This window comes from Pezoporus wallicus, unplaced genomic scaffold (assembly GCF_028554395.1).
Source record: "Pezoporus wallicus isolate ANWC-B61680 ecotype Strahan unplaced genomic scaffold, APGP_CSIRO_Pwel_v1 contig_3486, whole genome shotgun sequence".
NCBI lineage: Eukaryota > Metazoa > Chordata > Aves > Psittaciformes > Psittacidae > Pezoporus > Pezoporus wallicus.
The window spans coordinates 3,406,097-3,425,153 of record NW_026642292.1 but is presented as its reverse complement, the minus strand read 5'-3'; the positions used below and the strand labels follow the sequence as shown (position 1 = coordinate 3,425,153).

Genomic DNA, 19,057 nt, shown 5'->3' with positions numbered 1-19,057 from the left:
TAAATGTGTTTCCGCACTCCTTTGAATGTAGTTTGCGGCCAGAAAGCAAAACAAATTATTTTAATAAGTGACCAATTGCATTTATTAGTTACCTCTGCTTCTCTCCTCAAAACTTTTTTGTCTTCAGATTTTGAAGGTAATTTTGCATTGTATTCTAATTATTAAAAATAATGTTAAATAATGCCAGTTTCATACCATTTTCAAGGTAAGAGTAGAAGGCAGTGCTTAATAGATCTCTCTATACAATTCAGAAAGCATAACGCATTTCATAGCATCCATTTGATTTGTATAATTCTGGCTTCAGTCTGTGTCATGGGGCACACTGTTAAATGCTCAACAGAAGTAAAATGTTGTATCTTTGTTGGCTTTGTCCTTTACCAATTTTTAATTCTTGCTCATCAAAATAAGGTGTTCGTTTTACTTGACCAGCTCTATTTCTTATAAGCTTTATCACTTCTAATTTTTTTTTTGCTTTATAGGTCCTTGATTAATCACAAATTATGGGTTATTCCACTACTTTCTCTCAGGTGTCCAGCCTTTGTTCATTCAGATCAGTTTACCTACCCACTGAAAAGCTGATGCCTTGTTAATTCTTTCATCCCCTCAGCCTTCTGAAATCTTTCCTAGTGGTCTAAAATTCATTGAAGTAGTATTGATGGTCCAGAGAGCTTGTTGGTTAGTACCTGTTACATTTTCTATCACAACTTATTCAGACTTGCTGACTTTAAAATGGCTAATAACTGTTGTTTCAAATGTCCTGAATTACTTTTTGAAGTGGAAATCAAGCTGTTGTCATGAATGCAAGGAATATATCTGGCTTTTTTCTAATTGCTCAACAAAAAATTTTGTGAAATGCTTTTGCCATTCTGCACTGCAGCAATGTAATTTCCATCTTGAACTGAAGCACTGCCAGTGGAAAGATTTCTTCTGCATCTTGTGCATTTTAAGAAATGGAGGAAGTGGGCTTTCCAGGGCCAAAAGGGGAGTTTCATCAGCTTCTTCATTGTTTTCTTCTTGTTCTTACTGCAATTAAATTAATTGAGTTAGTCTAATGGAACTGGAATGCCTCTTACCATGCCCACTTAGGCAGTCTTACCTTTTTTTCATCGCAATAGTACGGGGTTTTTTTAGGCCACTTATAGTTACCAAGACTAAGAAATCCAATAACAGACAGAAAACCAATCCTTATTGTTTTTTAAGAGATAGGACTGCTTGAAAAATTTATGTGTTTTCAATGGAAAAGTCCTGTGTTTTTATTGGAAATGAAAATGTATTTTGGCTGGCAGCTTAGTCTTTTGCAGCATTAGTCATAGCATTCATTTTTCAGTGAATCTCAAGCACTATGGAAATAGTGTGGACTGTGGAAGTGGGGGAAGATGTTGTTTCTCTTTACCCTCATCCCCTTCTCCCGGATTGTTTTGGGTTGCCTCTACAGGAAGTAGTACCCCAACTTTGATGAGTGGTTCCATCACCTCATGCTGGAGAACAGAAGCCTGCATAGACAGCCAGAACTGCTCAGTTCTCTACAATGGATGAGACTAATAGAGAGCTCCTGGGTAAGTGAGGATGAAACAGCATCTCCTGAGAAAATTGCTAGCTTAAAGAGTACAAATACCATTTTTTCATCATATCCCTAAAAGTTCTAATTAAAAAAAGAAAAAAAAAGGTTTTTGTTTGCTGCAAAACATGGCTATGCCAGATAGGCCTTGCTCTACATTTGCCAGAGGAAGAGTTCAATGCAGCGAATATTTTGTGAGATGAGCAGTGTTTCATGTGGAAAGTGTGAAATATGAGTAGACAGTAGGAAAGCTGTTTTACCCAGAGTGAATGTTAGCAATGCCCATTGTTTTGTATTCTTGCTAAGCATAGTCTCCCATGCAAATGATAATGCTATGCAAAGTGTCCAAACATGCTTGGAAGCCAGAATAAGATACTCTTCATCAAAGTGAAATTGCCTCTCACTTTTCGACATCCTATTGCTGACCATGCTTGCAGCACACTTTCTGAGAAGATCTGACAGTGTGTTGCTGACCTCAATTGTGTGAGAAATGGCCAGAAAGAATTCTGAAACATTTATTTCCACACTAATTGTGCAAGGAAGGCAAGTCTGAGCTTGAAGATAATAATAATGAAATGCCTCCAGATGTGTAATAGGAGCTGCAGCCAGCCTGAACTGGAACAGAGCAGAGTGGTGAACTGCACTGAGGGTCTATTGCTGTAGCACTTATGGTCTGCAATGGCAGCACTTGGGTAGAGACTTGTAGTAGAGGCATGCCAATGGCCCTGACTGGTTTCTAGCAGTTCAGAATCAAGCTGGACAGCTCAGACATGTGCCTCAAAGCTAAACGCAAAGGATCTATTCTTTTGAAAGGCTGGTATGCAAATATAAAACTGGCCTGCACATTGAAATTGTTACCCTGTTCATTTTTTCTGCAGCCAAACTTAAACCAGCTGTGTTACATGAACTGCCTCTGCCTGATCCTGGAGCCAGCAAGGTTATGGAAAGCATTATTGCAGTTTCTAAGGCTTGCTTTTTTTTCAAATTCCACTGCTTCTCCAGCACCTAAACACCTACCAGACTGAGACACTACTGTCATTGCGTGCAAAAGGGGTTAGTTTATCAGTGAGCTTAGTTGGGTGAGTGGAAGCAGGTGAATGCCAATAGAATAAAAATCCTGAATTCCTGAGGGCAAGATTACCCCCGATATAATGTTTCCTGTTCCATGTCATGATAAGCTCTGTTATCCACGTGTGAAAACCTTAGAGGAATACCTGCATGCTTGCTTCATCTCGCTGTTCTGGCACTTGGTTCAGTAACAAACAAGCACTCAGTAGTCCTGCAAATATTCACTATTATCTTAAACAATAATGACAGTAACAGTAACAGGCCACTGCCTGCATCTTACATTAGTATGGGGAAGGGAGGAAAACACCCAGTTTTTCACCACAGCTTAGCTGAAGTTTAGGCATGCTTTTGTAATTTCTTCACATCCTGTTCTAATGCAAGGTCAGTCCTTAGCACATCATTTTTCAGTAAATGGACTACTGCATCCATTTAAATTCCCTTCAGAATATAAATGTGACTAAAATAAGTCTCTGTCTGCCTGAAACTGTTTCTGTTTGGGATGCTAACAAATATAGCAGCACTCAGTTCTTCTTGGACTCTTCTCAGATATTTCCATGGTACCCAAGCTCCAGGTCAGAACTGCTCTAACTTGAGTACACATAACAGGAGGAAATTAATATTGGCAATTGTGTTCACATTTAATGTCCAACAAACACCAGTAGCACTGACATGTCTAACATATGCTTTTGGACTTTTTCCTTTCTTTGAGATTTGCCCTGGTCTCTTTCTTATTAATTTAAAAAAGATCTTGATATAGATGTGATATTTATGATGTGTAATATCAGCTCCCAATCTTGTTTTAGGGATCATTATTGATGTTCAGTATTTTGTTGGCATGACAAAATGTTTTAAATCATACACCGTTCTCAGTGCACTGTAATTTTCCATTCCTCTTCTGTAGTCTAAACAGTCTCATCAGGTAGAAGATAAAATAAGAGAAATTTGAGTGAGGAACTGGTTGCCATATGGCTGATGCCTAAATTCTCAGCAATTTGAGGGGAAGAAAGTGGAAAAGATGAAGTAAATTCCGCAAAGTTAATGCCATAAGTAGGTGGCAGCTGTTAGTAAAGCAGGAAAACAAAGGCAGAGGAAAGGGAAAGAATACCGAACAGCAATGTTACCAAGGATTTTTCTCACAGATTTTAAGGTAACCATCCACACAGTGTCCTAAAGCAGTTTTTCAGGTTTCTTTTAAAAAATCTGAAGGCAGTACTTTTAACCACAAAGAGGTGGTTTTTTTTTCCATTTGATCTAGATGTATAAGCAGAAATGTGTTTTGATGGTGGAGATGTATTCACTGCTTTCATTGAGTGCTTGTTCTTCTCCCCTCCTCTTTCCTCCAGCCAGAAAGTATGCCGTAGGCTTAAGTCTGTGGTTTTAATCCTGCAAATTGTACCCAGCTCAAAAGCACTTGGCACCAGCAGTGCTACTGCTGCATGAAATATTTCAAACAATAACATATGGTTGGAATTGAGATGGCCCCAGGCTCTGCTCTTTGTCTCACCTTAAGAAAAGGCACTTTGATCTTCTCAGCTGTAACATGAAAAAGCAATACTTGTTCCCTATTATAAAGTGCTTTAAGCTTCTTGTATACAAATTGCAATATTGGTATTTATTACAAGTTACGGCTATGGGCTGTCATGCTTCTGGTGCTGGATTTTCTAAAGGCTGAGGATCTATGTGGTTATACTAACCTATATTTTATTTCATGTAAATAAATTAAGCTATGTACTCACTGGGCTAATTTCTCATAATACATTCCACAAGTGAGTATAAAGACAGGTTCCTTATGGTTTGGAAAACTGAAAGTAAGTAATATAGGGGACTAAAATCTCTACTTCTATGCTTATCCAAGGAAATTATTATAAATATCTTAAGGTTGATAGGCTATGGGAGTGAAGAGAGTGTTAGCTGACTGTGTCGCAGACACTAAAAAAACCTTTCGTTGTGTAAGGAGACATCTGTCTCGCCCCACTCATGTATTCATTTATGCCCACACATGTCATTTTCCTCCCCAGCATGTAAACCTGTTCATGTAACTGTAGTAATGCAACATGTGAAACTGGGGTCAAATGCCTGGAGGCTTATCAGATGTTACATTTTGTATCTAAAAAGTTTCAGTATTTGAAATGAGAAAAAGTCCCTCAGTACAGTCCTGGAAGACATTGAGTACTGCAGCAGAGCCAACAGAACTGAGAAACACATGAGTAAAATGGAAGGTGTGAAGAGTGCAGATGTAGTTATTGGGACTATGTCTATGCTTGAAGCTAAGAATATGCTTGAAGCTAAGAATATGCTCAAATCTTTTTTCCCACGCTGAGCTATGGTGCTCTGCAACTAGTAGGACTGAGTATTTTCATTATTGTCTCTTCAACCATGGAGCTTCTGTCCTGCTTGCTTATCTGTGTTTACACAGTTTGCTAATTTTGTTAGAGAAACACTGGGATTTGTCAAATTCCAAGGTGAAAAAGATCAGGACATAGGATTTATAAGGACTGATTTTCAAGACAGGATAAAGATTTATAATTCTCTCAGATGGCTTGTAATCTGTGGTAGTTCATTAATGAGCGGAACTTTTGTATGCCTGGAAGAAACTTTAGGGGCGCAGTCTTGTTATTTGTTTATCTACATAACCCAAGTGATTGAGTGTCCCTTGCAAAATTCACATTTGTTAAAAGACTTGACATTTAGCCAGTTGACTGCAAAAGGATTACTTGCTCTCATGTGGTACTGGAGACTTCTGACCACCAGAGTTATGCTTCTAATGCCTCAGGGACTTCCCATGGGGACTGAAAATCCATAGAGCCTCTTAACACTTAAATGTAAACCTTAATTTTAGGCTTTTGGTGGAAATTTAAATTACATATTGGTTACATTGCCACTGGGGTTTCAGTAAGTAAATTTTTTCAAACAAGTATAAAAGGTCATTCTAGTTGATTCATATATAATAATAGCTGAGCTAATGAAATGTCTACTTTCTCCTCTTTGTTATTTCTCAGATACTGTGATGGTCTCCCAGTTCTTCCATGTAAATCTTTTCTACATGACCTGCTGTGTTTTATCAAAAGGGTTTCCCTGTATTAGATTCATAAAGAGAGGGAGACGGAGCAAGAGTGAAGAACAAAAAATATCTTAAAATGATGTCAGAATTTGAAAGTGATCTTAAATCTATTTCATGTCTCAGTTTGCATGTATTTATGTTGTGGTTTAAACCCAGTCAGCAACTAAGTACCACATAGCCACATACTCACCACCCTCCTTCCCCCTCCCTGACCTCTATATAAGGGTCCTTACATTTCCAGAAGTTCTTAACATGCAGTGTTTCTCCAAGCCATCTGAAAGTTGTGTTATGGAAGTTAACATACCTCACTGTTCATTTAAAGATTAAAAAAAAATCAAATAGAAATACTGATATGTTTTCTTCAGTATACATACACAGAGTGGTCATTCAGGCAGTACTTGAAAGTACAAAAGTGGGTAAAACCATAAGCTGTTTAAGTATCTCTTAGTCCTATTGAAATGCTGAGAAATATAATTCATAAATGAATAAAAAACTAGGGATATAAAATCATAATATTCTCTGCCGTTTCTCAATCATTGCTGTAGCATTTACACACAGAACCCATGTGGGAATCACATTCTCTTATCCCATCCTTGTAAAGAGAAGACCAAAACACTAGTTTATGCTTCTTTCAACACATATCCCTATATATAATTATTTGCACAACTATTTGTATTTCATGTAACCTCTATTGAATAAAGCACTGGTACTAATAAATACTTTTAACTCAGCTGAGATGGTGAGAAGTGCAATGCAGAATAGGAAAGGGTCATAATAATATAAACAAATCTCAGGTGAATATGATCAGTATTTAGCTCCTCTTGGCTTAAGCTTGAGCAACTGTCTAGGTAAAAAGTGGAAGTTTCTCTGGTTTATTTTCTACCACTGTTTTCCAGCAACACAGGCAGTTCCCTATTCACTGTGGTTTGCCCTTTTCAGTTCTTGCAGCTCCCTAGATGTGAAGTTTTCAGCTTCCCCAGCAGAAGCTTATTCTACGGCTGACAGTGGAAGAACTGCAGTTTGAAAATATTTCCTGGGATGTTAACATGTAATTTCCTTTTCTTAAATTGAGCTCTATTTCTAGTCAATGTTTGTTTATCCAACAAGAATTATTTCTCCCACCCTCCAAAACACATGGATGGTTGCCACATTTTCCTCACATCCACTTTGGCTGTAGTTACCTAAGCCAGGCAAATATAACCATTTTCCCCCCTTTCAAATCCATTTCTCACCTTCTTAATAATTTCTGGCTTTTCTGTGAACTCCATCTGGTTTAACTAATGAAGGCAAAACTGAATATAATATTCCATGTCTTTATTACATCCGAGCACCATGGAAAGGCTCATTGTAATTTTTTTATTATTAATTTATTTATTTTTCTGTAAGTTCATCTCCATATGCAGTCTGAAATGCTGCCATCTTATTCTGCAGGCTCCTGTTGAGTTTGTTCATCATTCTAGAATTCGTAGGCAGGGTTGGCACCCTCCTTCACATATTTCCCACTTTTCTACCCTTTTCCTGTCAACGTAATACATAACCTAACAAGCCCCTGCTGAAATTCATTCTTTCCCAGAAGATGCCAGTAGCTGATTGGATGATGCTGGACAAAGTTTTGGGCAAATTAATTCATAAGGAGCAGTCAGTAACCAAAGCCGAAAAGAAGTTGTCAAAGGGAGAGATGTGGTGTTTGCCTCCATCCTGATTATAGAATTTCTTCTACCCCAAACCTGGGTCTGATAGAAAGCTTCTGTGTTACTTAAAAGATCATTGCTTGAGGTAAGAGGCTTTTAGTGTGCTGTTGACAGCCCAGATAGTAACATTTCTTTCTGAGCTGATGGCACCTCTTGCAGCAGGACATTGGCTCTGCTCAGGCTTACTGTGCCTGCCATCTGCATTGACTACATGGACAAATTTCTGACTACCTAAAGCAACGGAATGATCTGAGGTGGTGGTGGGCTGAACTCATGCCCAAACTATAACTCAAATTATTGCAGTCAGAAACTGGGTCTTACAGTTTGATTTGAAATTTCAGCTTTCCTCCTGGCATGAAAAAATATGGGGTTTTTTTTGAGCTTTGTTTCCAGAGCCTTTAAAAGAGATTTTAGATCTCCATGAACTGTATCACTGGTAGCTTGGTAAAACTTTGTTGCCACCTTTTCTTTCTGTAGTCAGTCCCTTTATTTTCTTGTGCCTTCTTTCATGGCTTCATATGCAGAAATTGTCTTATTTCCTTGGACGGTTAGTGACAATGGCACATAAGGGAAGACACCTAGAGCACTCATAAAATTGCAGTCTAGTGCATACTAGTTTAGAGACATGGATAGATGGGTCTGAAAGATTTTTTTATACCCTATACTGTGGCTTGAAGAGAAAAGGGAAAATTCTTTGCCTTGACAATAACACTTCCAAAATCTCAAGCAAGTTTTTTTTTAGTGTAGTAAATGGCTTTATTAATCAAAGTTTTATCAGACAAATCCATCTTTCTGAGTGTTATAGGTGTTACCTGGAGAAGAAAATAATGGGATCAATACATGCTACCATGAGCACCTGTGCTGGTCAGGATTCCTTATTCCCCCAGCTTGCTGGAAAAGAGCTGGAAAAGCAGAGAACCTCAACATGGACATGTAGTTATTAGAGAACATCTTAGTGTTCCTTAATATAAGTTGTCTTAATAAAAGTTATCTGACATTGTGTTTCCATTGATTTAAATATCTAGCAGGGCACAGAGACTCCACATATTCTTTACATTTTCTTCTCCCTTTATTTATTTCTACTGAGCAAGCAGGCCATTGCTTTACTTCAATCATAACAGTTCTGGATAGTCTTTAAATAACTTGAAGAGAACTATAAAGACTCTGCTGTTGCTACTTAAGACTTCTACCCATGCACCTCCTGCTTGTAACATCATTTGCTGTTCAAGAGAGAAAACCTTTTTGGCTCTAATGGGATTTTAGATGTTTTGTGCAGAAATTGATTAGAAATCAGTTTTCTCAGTCTGGCCTTTCATTGTATCCATTCAGTCAACAATCAATGAAGACAACTTGAATTCTGTTGTCATACCTCCCACTGCCTGATGGCTCTCAGTCCATCATCCCTACCAACTTCAAATCACTTCTGCTCTCACTGGGGCTACTTTTTTTGATTGCTCTCTTCTGACTATTTTAAAGATAGATACCCTAAGCTCTGACCTCAGCTTTTCTTTCCCTCAACCCAAGACTGCCCGTCCTCCTCCAGCTATTTCCTTACAGTTAACGAATCTCCTCATTCATCTATTCTGTCTCCTTGCAAGTATTTTTAGACTGTGATCATCTCCCTTTAGTTGGCTATTTCTTAAAAAAGATAAATGCTATTTCACGTCATCTTTTTCTCATATGTTCCCTGTGCCTTATTGCTTGAGGCTCTTCTTGTTTTAACTCTATAATCTCTGAGGATGTCCAATGAAGACCTTTTGCATGCAGGCCTTGAGCACTGCCTAATAGTGTAGTATGAAGAGGAAAGCCATCTACTTATTTTGTATGAGATTCTTACTATATATAAGATCAGACTTCTGTGTTGCATCCCAGTTGCATCCCCTAATTTGTTTTATGCTGTCATTGGGCAGAATTCTGACACCTTAGAGGTGCCACCATTTTTTTTTCAAATAGCCACACTTAAAATAGACAAGCCACTAAGCAAAAGTCTATAGTTTCTGTCCAACGTCTTAAGCAATAGGAATCTTTTACTTCAGCCACTAGCATCATTAGACAAGAATTGATGCTCATCTGATTTTCCAGAGAAGCCCAAAGTGTTTTATTTTTAAAACATTTATAAGTATTTAGAACATTGTCACAATAAATCATGTTCCAAAATACATTTGTTATTGCAGCTGCTATATAATAAAATGCAAATAATAAGTAATGGCTCTCTAAGCGCAGAAAATGAGAAGCTTTTATTATTTATCCTTTTGAAACTTCAGAGCCATCGAACAGATTTAGACTTTATGACATTGCCATTCAGCTCAGCCTTCATTTACTAAATCATAGCTAAGAGCAAAGGTTCTGTTCACAGTCATTGAGCCCTGTTACATTTTCTTGCCAAGGATTTCTGTAAGTGGAAGCACAAAATATGACAAGGAAGGGATGTCAGGGTGGCTGGATAATTAGAGCTACTCTCAACTGCTCCTGCAGAACCACTACTCTACCCCAAACAGGGCACTCCACACACTTGGGAACAAGCAGAGAAATAAGCCAATATACAGGGTCAGCCTAATGTTACATTTTTATAGCTCTTTTCATCCCAGAAGATCATAACTGTAAAGGCTGTATCCATCTGAAAGTCCCACCACTACTGAAATCCAGTAGTTTGCTGCAAAGAAACTGTTTAGCTGCATAAAATGGTGATACAGCAATTTGCAGGCAGGAACACAGGTGTCTGACAGAAAGAATAATTGTATGGAGCTGCACTGCAGTTACTCAACCTGGGATCTGCCTGTACTCCAGCAAGGACTGAGACTTCACAGTGAGGGCAGACATCTGTGACCCTGACACAAGGGCAGGGTGCAATCCAACCCTGGTGTGAAGAGGCAGCGGCCTTCATGGGCAGCTAATCCTGTTGTGCTGCATGGGGGCTGTCCTTGCAGAGTGCCCCACCAAAACTCTGAGTTGGTTGTGCCCTTTTCAGCATGCGACCCTGAAGAGCTTAAGTCTGAGACAGCGTGGCTGCAGGTGCTGTGTGCCATGAGACTGCAGTGCCAAACAAACATCAAAAGCAGAGGGAGAGGGTATCAAACCATAATTTCTGTTTATGTGAGAAAGCTGCTGCTGAAATGTTTGGAGCCTGTTGCTTTTAGAAACAGACAAAAGAAAAGAAGCTGGATCAACCAGTCTGTGGAATAAGAATAATCCTGGGAATCCTTCCAAGGCAAGGTGTATGGCACAAGGCACTGGCTTTGGATCCAGCAACAAGGTGACTGTCTGCTCACCTTGATGCCATTGTGCCAGTAAGGAATAATTTACATTGAGATGCTGTTTGTGGGCAATGGTAATAGCTTAATTTTTCTATAGCTTTCAGTTGAGGTTGACAGTGTCATTTATAAATAGAAATTAGAATGGATCTGCAAGTTGGTTATTAGATGAATTTGAACATTAAAGTAGGAAGGGTGAAAGGACTTACCCAAACTTATATGGCAAGGCCAATAAACAAACCCTAAGTTTTTCCTTCGACATGTCCGTGTGTATGCTGTAACCAATGTCCAGAGACAGCTAATGAACTGTCAAAAAGCACAATACAGCTCACCTAAAAAAAGCAGAACACTTTTTATTGTTCACTGTTAGTGAAATACAGCATATTACACATGGAAACAGCAGTACGTTCATGTGAACACACATAATGTGGAAGGACGTATATCCTACATGTTTTAATTTTCCAGCTAAGGGTTTTTCCAGTATACTTTCATGGTTACTCTGCTCATCACAATAGACTGAGTTTGTTATTGATCCAAACGTGTATGCAAGTGTCAAGTGGTATAAGATGCTTACAAAGCCTGTAGGAATGAGTGCCTCTGTTCTTCCTCATGAGAAATGCAAGAATGAAAGCAAGTGCATTCCCCTACCTGGGATGCATTGAGAGAGTTTCTGGGGAAGAAATAACATTTTTCACAACTTGTCCGCATACTCCCCAGCCTATTAAGGAGAAGCAATGGATTCCTACCCAGCCCACATAAGCCAATGCAGTTTGCCAAAATGGAGGCTTCCTGCTGCAGCTGCTGGGGAATCCAGTGCTATGATCCTGGTAGAGATGTCAGGGTATCCTTTCTTAAGGCACCTATTAGCACAGGATCTCAGCACTGATCTCATGGGCTGTTGCTGCAGCTAGAAAACAACCAACACATTAGGCTGATTAATCCCTGTAGTAATTCCATTAACCTCCTTAATGGAGTTATAACATGGAGGAATTTACCCCTCTGCAGCAGTGCAAGAGGGAATTGCGCTGGAGAGCCTGTAAATATGGTGTGGCAGGGATGTCCGAGGTAAACATCTTTCTGTTTGTTTTAGCGCAAAGTGAAGCACCCTGACCAGCTGGAAAACCTCCCCATCTGCTGGGATTTTGAGCTCTTCACAGCATTAATGGTGCAGGTGCCCCCTGCAGGGTTCAGACACATCAGCAGGGCTCCTGGCACCCTCCTGACAGCTCGCTGTGTACCCACACTTGTTCTCTCTCTCTCCCAGGCAGGCGTAGCCTGCCTCATTTCACAGCTTCTCAGACACAGCCTTTTCATTCACCTTTGCGGTTTCCTCTCCTTGTGCCTCTGTCTGATTGTGATTTATCTGCTTGCTGTTCCCCATCAGAAGGGCAGCTCTGCCTGGACTGTGTCATTGGGCAAAGGACTGCTAAAAATAAGTAGCAGAGCTGCAGTCCTGACTTACCATTGCATAGGGAGCAGATCAAGAACAGAAATGACAAATTCTGAATTTCTCTTTCTCTCCCTGATTTTCTAGCCTCTGGAGAGGTTTGCCTGCCGCATTAGCCATGTGCATATCCTGCTCCTAGGCAGCTTGATTGCATTGCAGTTCTGTCATTAAAGGCTTCTCAGTACTATGAAGTCACCTCAAGTATATAAGAGCCAGAAAAGGCACCCTGCAAATCCCTCCTATGGAACAGACACCCTTTTTGCAGTCTACCACAACAGCCCACGCTCTCTGAAGCTCCTGCTGCGGTTCATTAGGGACTATACAGGGTGGCTAATGAGGCTGGGGGCTGGAGGAGTAAGGCAGGAAGCCACAGAAGGGTCTGACTAATTTTTCTGCTAGTTCACAGACTGTTGCCACATATGCAGGTGCACTGATGTGACTACTAAGCTGCAGTAACTCTTCATCTACGTGGTTTGTGATCTCCTTGTTAATATGCTAAATTTATTCTGTTTGATAGCCAGTCATTTCCTCCCACGGAGACTGCAATCCTGAGAGATGGAGTAGCCCATCTCTTTAGTGATCCAGGAGACAGTGGGAGAGAAGAGGGAAGGTGGTGTGTACATGGGATACACACACACGTTCCCAGGTATTTTATTTCTCTTTCTGCCTACGGCAGTCACTTCCCACGTTCAGCACAGGGATGAGTAGTCCTAGCAGCCACCTCTTGCCAAAGACCTCTTGCAGGTTCTCCCTCCAGGGCCGGGCTCTTACCACCATCCCCTTCCGCACCTGGTACCGCGTCTGCCCACGAAGGATCAGCAGTATCTGGTGGCAGCAGAAGCCAGCGCAGGCCAGTCCAATCCCAAGCCAGAGGTAGAGCATGAGGATGACAAACATCTCAGAGCTAAGGAGAGCTCCTGCAGGACAAGAGTCGGGGGGGGTAGGACAATAAGAGAAAGAGTTCAGACACACTTCACATGCCAGGGTAACACTCAGCCCCAAGATAAGCTGCCTATATTGTCTCACCACAAGCACGGAGTTAGGAGTGAGACAGGCTGGTTCCTCTAACTATGTAAAATTGTTTCCTTTGTAGCATCTGATGCAATGGACCTTGCTGGGGAAATAATAAAATGATAATGGTCTCCACACACTTCTCCTTTGCTGTTATTGCTGTTATATTCTAGATTATAGGGTCAAATTCAGTCAGAAGTGAAACATATCTGTAAGACTTCAGCACTATTTTGAAGTTTGGTTAATTTACTTAAGGATCTACTCCCTCATCACAGTGAATCTAAGATTTCTAGGTTCCTTTTGAAAAAAGATGTGGGTCCTACAGCATGTAGATGCTTCCAGAAGCTTTACCATGTGCATTAATACTGGTATTTCTCTCTCATATTGCTATGTGCATATATATATATATGTATATATAAATAAAAATGTTAAAGGAAAAATAAAACAGAAATTACTTTTCTACCATTGAGCACAGACAGTTTTCATATGAATACAAGAAACAGAAACATAAAACTTTCCAAAATACAATCCAAATACCCTTTTTAAAGCTGCTTCTAGAATACTCAAAATACTTTGTAGGTCAGAAACTCCTAATTCAACAGCTTTTGTAGTATGTATTTATGTTGAATATAGTTAAATAAAAATAGTCTGTGGGCCTCTTCCTCTACAATGATTTTAGAACTCCTTCTGGAAGATAGAATAATAGCAGGTATCACTGGGTGACCTTACAGTGCATAGGCAGATCTAAAACCCATTAAAATAATAACTCTGTGTGTGCATATGAATGTGTACACACATATTCTGTGTATGTTGGTATATTATTAAATATCCATGTTTATATAAAGGCACAGAAAGCAAATTAAATGCATGTCAATACTGGTATAAATAGTGGCTGTCCTCTCACTGGTTCCTGTGAGGCTTAGCAATGAAAAAGCTCTCACATGCTCCTGTCCCTCTGGAAGACCATGGGGCAGACGGGCTTGGGCAGGTAAAAGCTCTTGTTGCTCTAAGGCCCTACAAAAGCATTTCTTCTGGAGCAGGGATTACATGGAAGGTAGAGGTGTGGTGCATAAAACAGGTGCGTGGCTGTTCCAGTTTGAAGTTCAATGCAAGTGTGGCTGAATAAGAATCTCTTGCCTCTTATACAGAAGGCTGGATTAGGTGGTGTCATTTAGTTTTGCAATCTGTGAATCCCAGTTTCTCCACCTGGCAGTGCTGTAAGTGAGAGATAGGGGCTGAGCAGTGACAATCACATCAAGCTTTGGGCTCAGCTAGCAGGCTTCTCTGAGGATGATTTGTAAGGACACTAACTACAGTCTCAAGCTTTCAGAGATTGTCCTCACTTGAAAAGGCACAGAAGTCATTCAGTTTTTTTCTAAATGCAATGTTGTCTTTCCCTTCTCATTAGATTCCATTCAGCTCAGTGGGCTTCGTAAGCAATACAGCAAGGGAAGAACAAGCCCCTTGGGATGATGAAAAATCCTCATACTAATTCTGTCAGAATATCTTAATCTATCAGGTAGATAGATTAAGCTAAATATGGGCTTCTCTGCTCCTCTTTTACTGGACCAGACTGGGACAGACATTTGTTCTTTCTTACAGCTCCTATTCAGGTAGGATATGGAGAAAGATAACTGTTTTCTTTAGAGCTTTTACAAGGCAGCTGTAAGCTTTATTTCTATGAGCTGATGAAATTTAACATCAAGAAAGTAATTATCCTTGAATCCCCTTGCAAATATTAAGCATCTCTGAGCCATGCTCTTCAGATATGTGATTTTTTAATTCAGGTTACCTACATAAAGCATTTTTTAGAATTTATGGATCCAATCTGACCTGTGTTTACAAAAAGGCCCTCCATTCGTCCATCATCACCACAGCCCATTTTATTCTCAGATTCACTTTTGCTCTAGCTGAGCTGTTGTGATCTCAATCTTATTGCCATACATTATCTATGCTAGAAAAGCTGAATCACAGGCTGAAATTATAGACTCTGGGTCAGATTCTGAAATCCATGTCCAAGCAAAGTCTGGGCAGAGTAAGCCAAGTGAAATTTTTCCCAGCATGAAAGCAGTGAACACTCAATTGACATAAGTCCAGCATATTCACCCTTCATCCTTCTTTTAGTCCTCCTCCAGTGCAGAGAGCATGATGGAGACGAAGAAAGTTTTTTCCCTACTATGGCAATGCTCTGTTTAGATCCTACAACACTAAAGTAATAGTTATGTTAGCTGAAAAATATTATATAGACAACTATTCTGGGCTGTTTCTCTTTCCCGAACTGGAGGTTAACTGCGCCGGTAGAAACCTGGCAGGCCCTGCCTCCCAAGCAACCAAGACAACTATATACTGCTCTGTGAGGCAGCAGTTTTCACCCTGACAGAGCTAGAGGCTGGGTGGGAGCTGCTGCCTGCAGAGGGTGTTCTGGCTCCCAGCCCTCTGTGTCCCTCTCAACCATTGCCCACGTGCTGTCTTTGGCACTGCACTTGCTGACACCAGAGCTGGGGCACTTCAGTGGCTCTTCAAACACATGCCAGAACCCAGCTCGGTGCAGATGGATCCTCAGAGTCAAAGAGAGAGAACTAATTCCTTGATAATCTCCTCCCACACCCCTGCTCTCCCTCCCAGGCTGCTGTGCTGAGTTTAGGCACAAGGGAAAAACATTTCCAGTGTTTTTAATGTTAGTGAAGCTCATGCAACATTATTTACAAAAATTCTTCTACTTGGAAAAAGGACTCCATAAAAATGCCATGGCAGGATTTCGTGTTTATTGTCTCTCAGTGATTACCATGACAAATCTGCTAATTTGCCAAGTAGAGAGATACTTGTTTGTTTTCAGAGGGCAATCCTGCAAACCCAGGCTGGAATCTGAACAGCTAAAGGGCCTCTCTGGCTCCTGTATTCCCAGCAGCAGACTCCACACTCAGATCCCATTCAACATTTCTGGTGACAGTGCATGAGCCAAAACAGACTCCAGGCCCTGCTTACTGAAGCTGCAAATCTAAAATATATGGGATATGTATTTTAGTCTAACAAAAGCTGATCTAAGCGTGTAAGACATGAGCTGCTTGCGGGGGCAGGGAGGGAGAAAGGGCATTTCCAGCAGTCACTTCCAGGACAGAGTAAGAGTTTAGGCTGTCAGCATAGTCCCCCCCCATAGTGAAGGGGGAGAGTGGACCTGAGTGAAGAGAATGAGAGTATCTTGACTCGGATAAGGGGAACCTGCAGACTTTTAGGATACAAAACCCTACAGTCCTCCCTACCTCTGCATGCAGGCCAGGCAAAAGATCCCCCTCACCTGCAGTACAAAGAGGAAATCCCTCTCCTCCATCTAATCGCAACACACTTCCTGCATGACAGATAGCCCTATTCTATCACTGGCAAGCTGGCTATGGGGCATTTTCCAGAACCTAATGCATTAGAAATCGGGTTGTGTCTGCAATCCAGAGTAAGTCCCAGCCTCTATTTCAGATGAAATGAAGTCCTTTGCAAAGGCTGTCTCTAGCCTGCAAAGTGAGATTTGTTGAACACAGACAATTGTCCCTCTGGCCCATTTCCCCACCACAGCTGACCCACACAGCTACCAGAGGAAGATCATATCCCCTGCAACCCAAGCATCTGGGAGAAGGAACATGCTCCTCATCTCTGAGGAAGGAGTCCTTACCTGAGAAGAACTGGCTGATGGAATGAGGCAGCAGAGTGAGGAAGGCCAGAGGGTTCGCAAAGGACATGGAGAGTGCAGCAGAAATGTAAGCCATGCCTGCCACCAGGGAATCGAGGCAAGCCAGGGAGGTGTAGAGGCAGAACATGATGAAGTTTCGCATGTTCCTGCTCCCAATGCAGTTCCCTGTGAAGAAACAGTGGTGGTCATGCCTCTGGGTGACTCTGGCACACAGTCTACAGAAGTGAGTGCTGGGCAAGGCTGAACCAGGGGACCTGCTTCCATCCAGCCAGTCCGCCACCACTTCGGATCCTTTGCCCAAATTTAAGCCCTTGCCCAAGTCCTCGGGGGAGCTCTGGATCACAAGGACGTAGTTGCCTAAGGCATTAGCTGAGAGGAAGAGGAAGAGGGCCCCATGCAGCAGAGCAGGAGAGAAAAGTGGGGTGGTGGAAGGGTCTCTGAACATGCTGGGGATGAAGAGAAAGATCTGGAGGACGAAGGTCACTAGGGAGATGCACAAGAAGTAGGCTGGAGCGACAACATTGAGAAACCTGAGAACTAGCATTGCGGATTACGTTCCTGCAGGGGAAAGCAAGGAGAGAAGGAACATCACCGCTCCGGCTGCACACTTCATCCTTCCATTTCCTGCCGGGTCCCGGCCCCGCTGCCTCCTGGAAATGCCCTCCGGGGGCCGCTCTCAGTCGCCGCCGCCGCCGCCCCACGGTCGCGGCCGGGCTGGGACAAAGGAACAGCCCGTGGGCAGTGACCGCTCCCCAGCGCCCGGAGGAGTCCCCCCAGCCCGGCGCCTGCCGCGGGTACTTGCAGCCGCGGTGCCCCGGAGGTGCTGCGGAGGGTCGGGGGGAGCGGCGGCTCCCGCGGTGTGCCGGCGGTGCGGGCACCGCTCTGCTCGCCGAGCAGAGTCCCTCTGCCAGGCGGGGTCAGTTTTGGTATTGCATGAGAGGAAAAAAAGGTGGTGCTGGAGGAGGGGGGAGTGAATTGAAAAGGCGGGGGGGCGGGGGGAGAAGGGGAGGGGGGAGAGGTTGCTCTAATCCACTGCATTACGGATCAAATCCAACGCTCTAATTTATCCTTTAAAGCCACGGATCTACAGATTACCTCTATGACCGCTGCCCTGCTCTGCACGAAATTAGAAAATGCACGAAACAGCTGGTCAAGTGCTGTTCGGATGCAACCTGCGGCTCGGGGCTACCGAGCCGGGCGGCCCCGCAGCCGCGGCTCCGATCGGGCACGGCGCATCTCCGCTGGCCTGACGGTCACCCTAGACCCGAACCCCCGGCCCCGGGGCTCAGCTTGCATTGCCTTGCATCACAGAAAAGCCCGGGGGACCAAACGCAGAGGGGAGACGTCCGGGTGGCGATGTGAGTGCCCCGGCACACCAATCACTCCCTCGCCAGCACCCCCAGCGCTCCTCAGCGCTGCGGTGCCTGCAGAGCCCCATGGCCGGGGGGATAGGGCTCCCCTTGTCCCTGCGGCGCGGGGGGCTGCACGCCGCCACCCTGCAGTCCCCTTGTCCCCAGGGGCGGCGGGGGCCGCCCGGTACCGGCATGTCTGGCGGCGGCGGAGACGCTGCTACCCCCCGCCGAGGCGAGACCCCCGGCCATGCCGAGCCGCGGACTCCCCCTTCCTCTCGCTCTCCCTTTCCCTCTCCCTTTCCCTCTCCCTTTCCCTTTTTTCTTGTCCCGCCCGGTTCGGCCTTGTGCCTGCCGTACCCTCTCGACCCGTGTTTGTCCGTCTCTTTGCCTGTCTCTCTCTCCTTGTTCTGTGCTTTTCAGTCCCTGTCCTCTCTTCTCCCTCTCCTTCGCTCTCTCTCCCTCCCTCCCCAGACTTGTTCTTGCCTGGTCCTCTCCCTCTCTCGACTCTATCCCTGCCGGTGTTCCTGTCTCTGCCGGTGCCCCTTTCCGGCCCGTCCCCGCTCGATGGACTGGAGCTCTCCCTTCAGCACCACCCGCACCTGCGCCGGGTCCCGCCACCTGCCCCTGGCTGTGCCGAGATCTGCCTGGGGCGCTGAGGTTCTGACAGACCCACGGGGAGAGCAGAAGGGTGGAAAGGGACCTCCTGCTCTTCCCAGACAGTAGAGCATCTTTCCTTCCCGCAGTGTGGATGTGGGAGGCAGGATGAGGTTGCAGTGTGTCTCCCTATGCCCCAAAGCTGCCCCAGTTGGAACCAGCATACGAGGCAAGAGGAAAAATGAGGGAACATCTCTGCAGGTTCAGAGCCAACCTGGGTTTGTAGGGCACCTTTGCACAACAGCAGGTAGCTAGGAAACGATTTGAGCTGGGCAGGTGGTGCCT

General features: G+C 43.3%; 1 protein-coding gene and 1 long non-coding RNA gene across 2 annotated transcripts; one reads left to right on the top strand and one right to left on the bottom strand.

The window, feature by feature from the left end:
- The first annotated feature begins 263 nt into the window (after nucleotides 1–263).
- Nucleotides 264–2,680, top strand: LOC130609517 (uncharacterized). Its single transcript, XR_008974803.1, has 2 exons — nucleotides 264–1,556; nucleotides 2,437–2,680. It is a non-coding gene; the product is annotated as an uncharacterized LOC130609517 (long non-coding RNA).
- Nucleotides 2,681–11,816: 9,136 nt separating this feature from the next.
- Nucleotides 11,817–17,721, bottom strand: ZDHHC22 (zinc finger DHHC-type palmitoyltransferase 22). Its single transcript, XM_057428571.1, has 2 exons — nucleotides 16,749–17,721; nucleotides 11,817–12,993 (listed from the first exon to the last, which is right to left on the bottom strand). Exons 1-2 carry the CDS (start codon nucleotides 17,308–17,310, stop codon nucleotides 12,728–12,730), a joined length of 828 nt encoding a protein of 275 aa, XP_057284554.1. The 5' UTR covers nucleotides 17,311–17,721; the 3' UTR covers nucleotides 11,817–12,727.
- Between the last annotated feature and the right edge of the window lie 1,336 nt (nucleotides 17,722–19,057).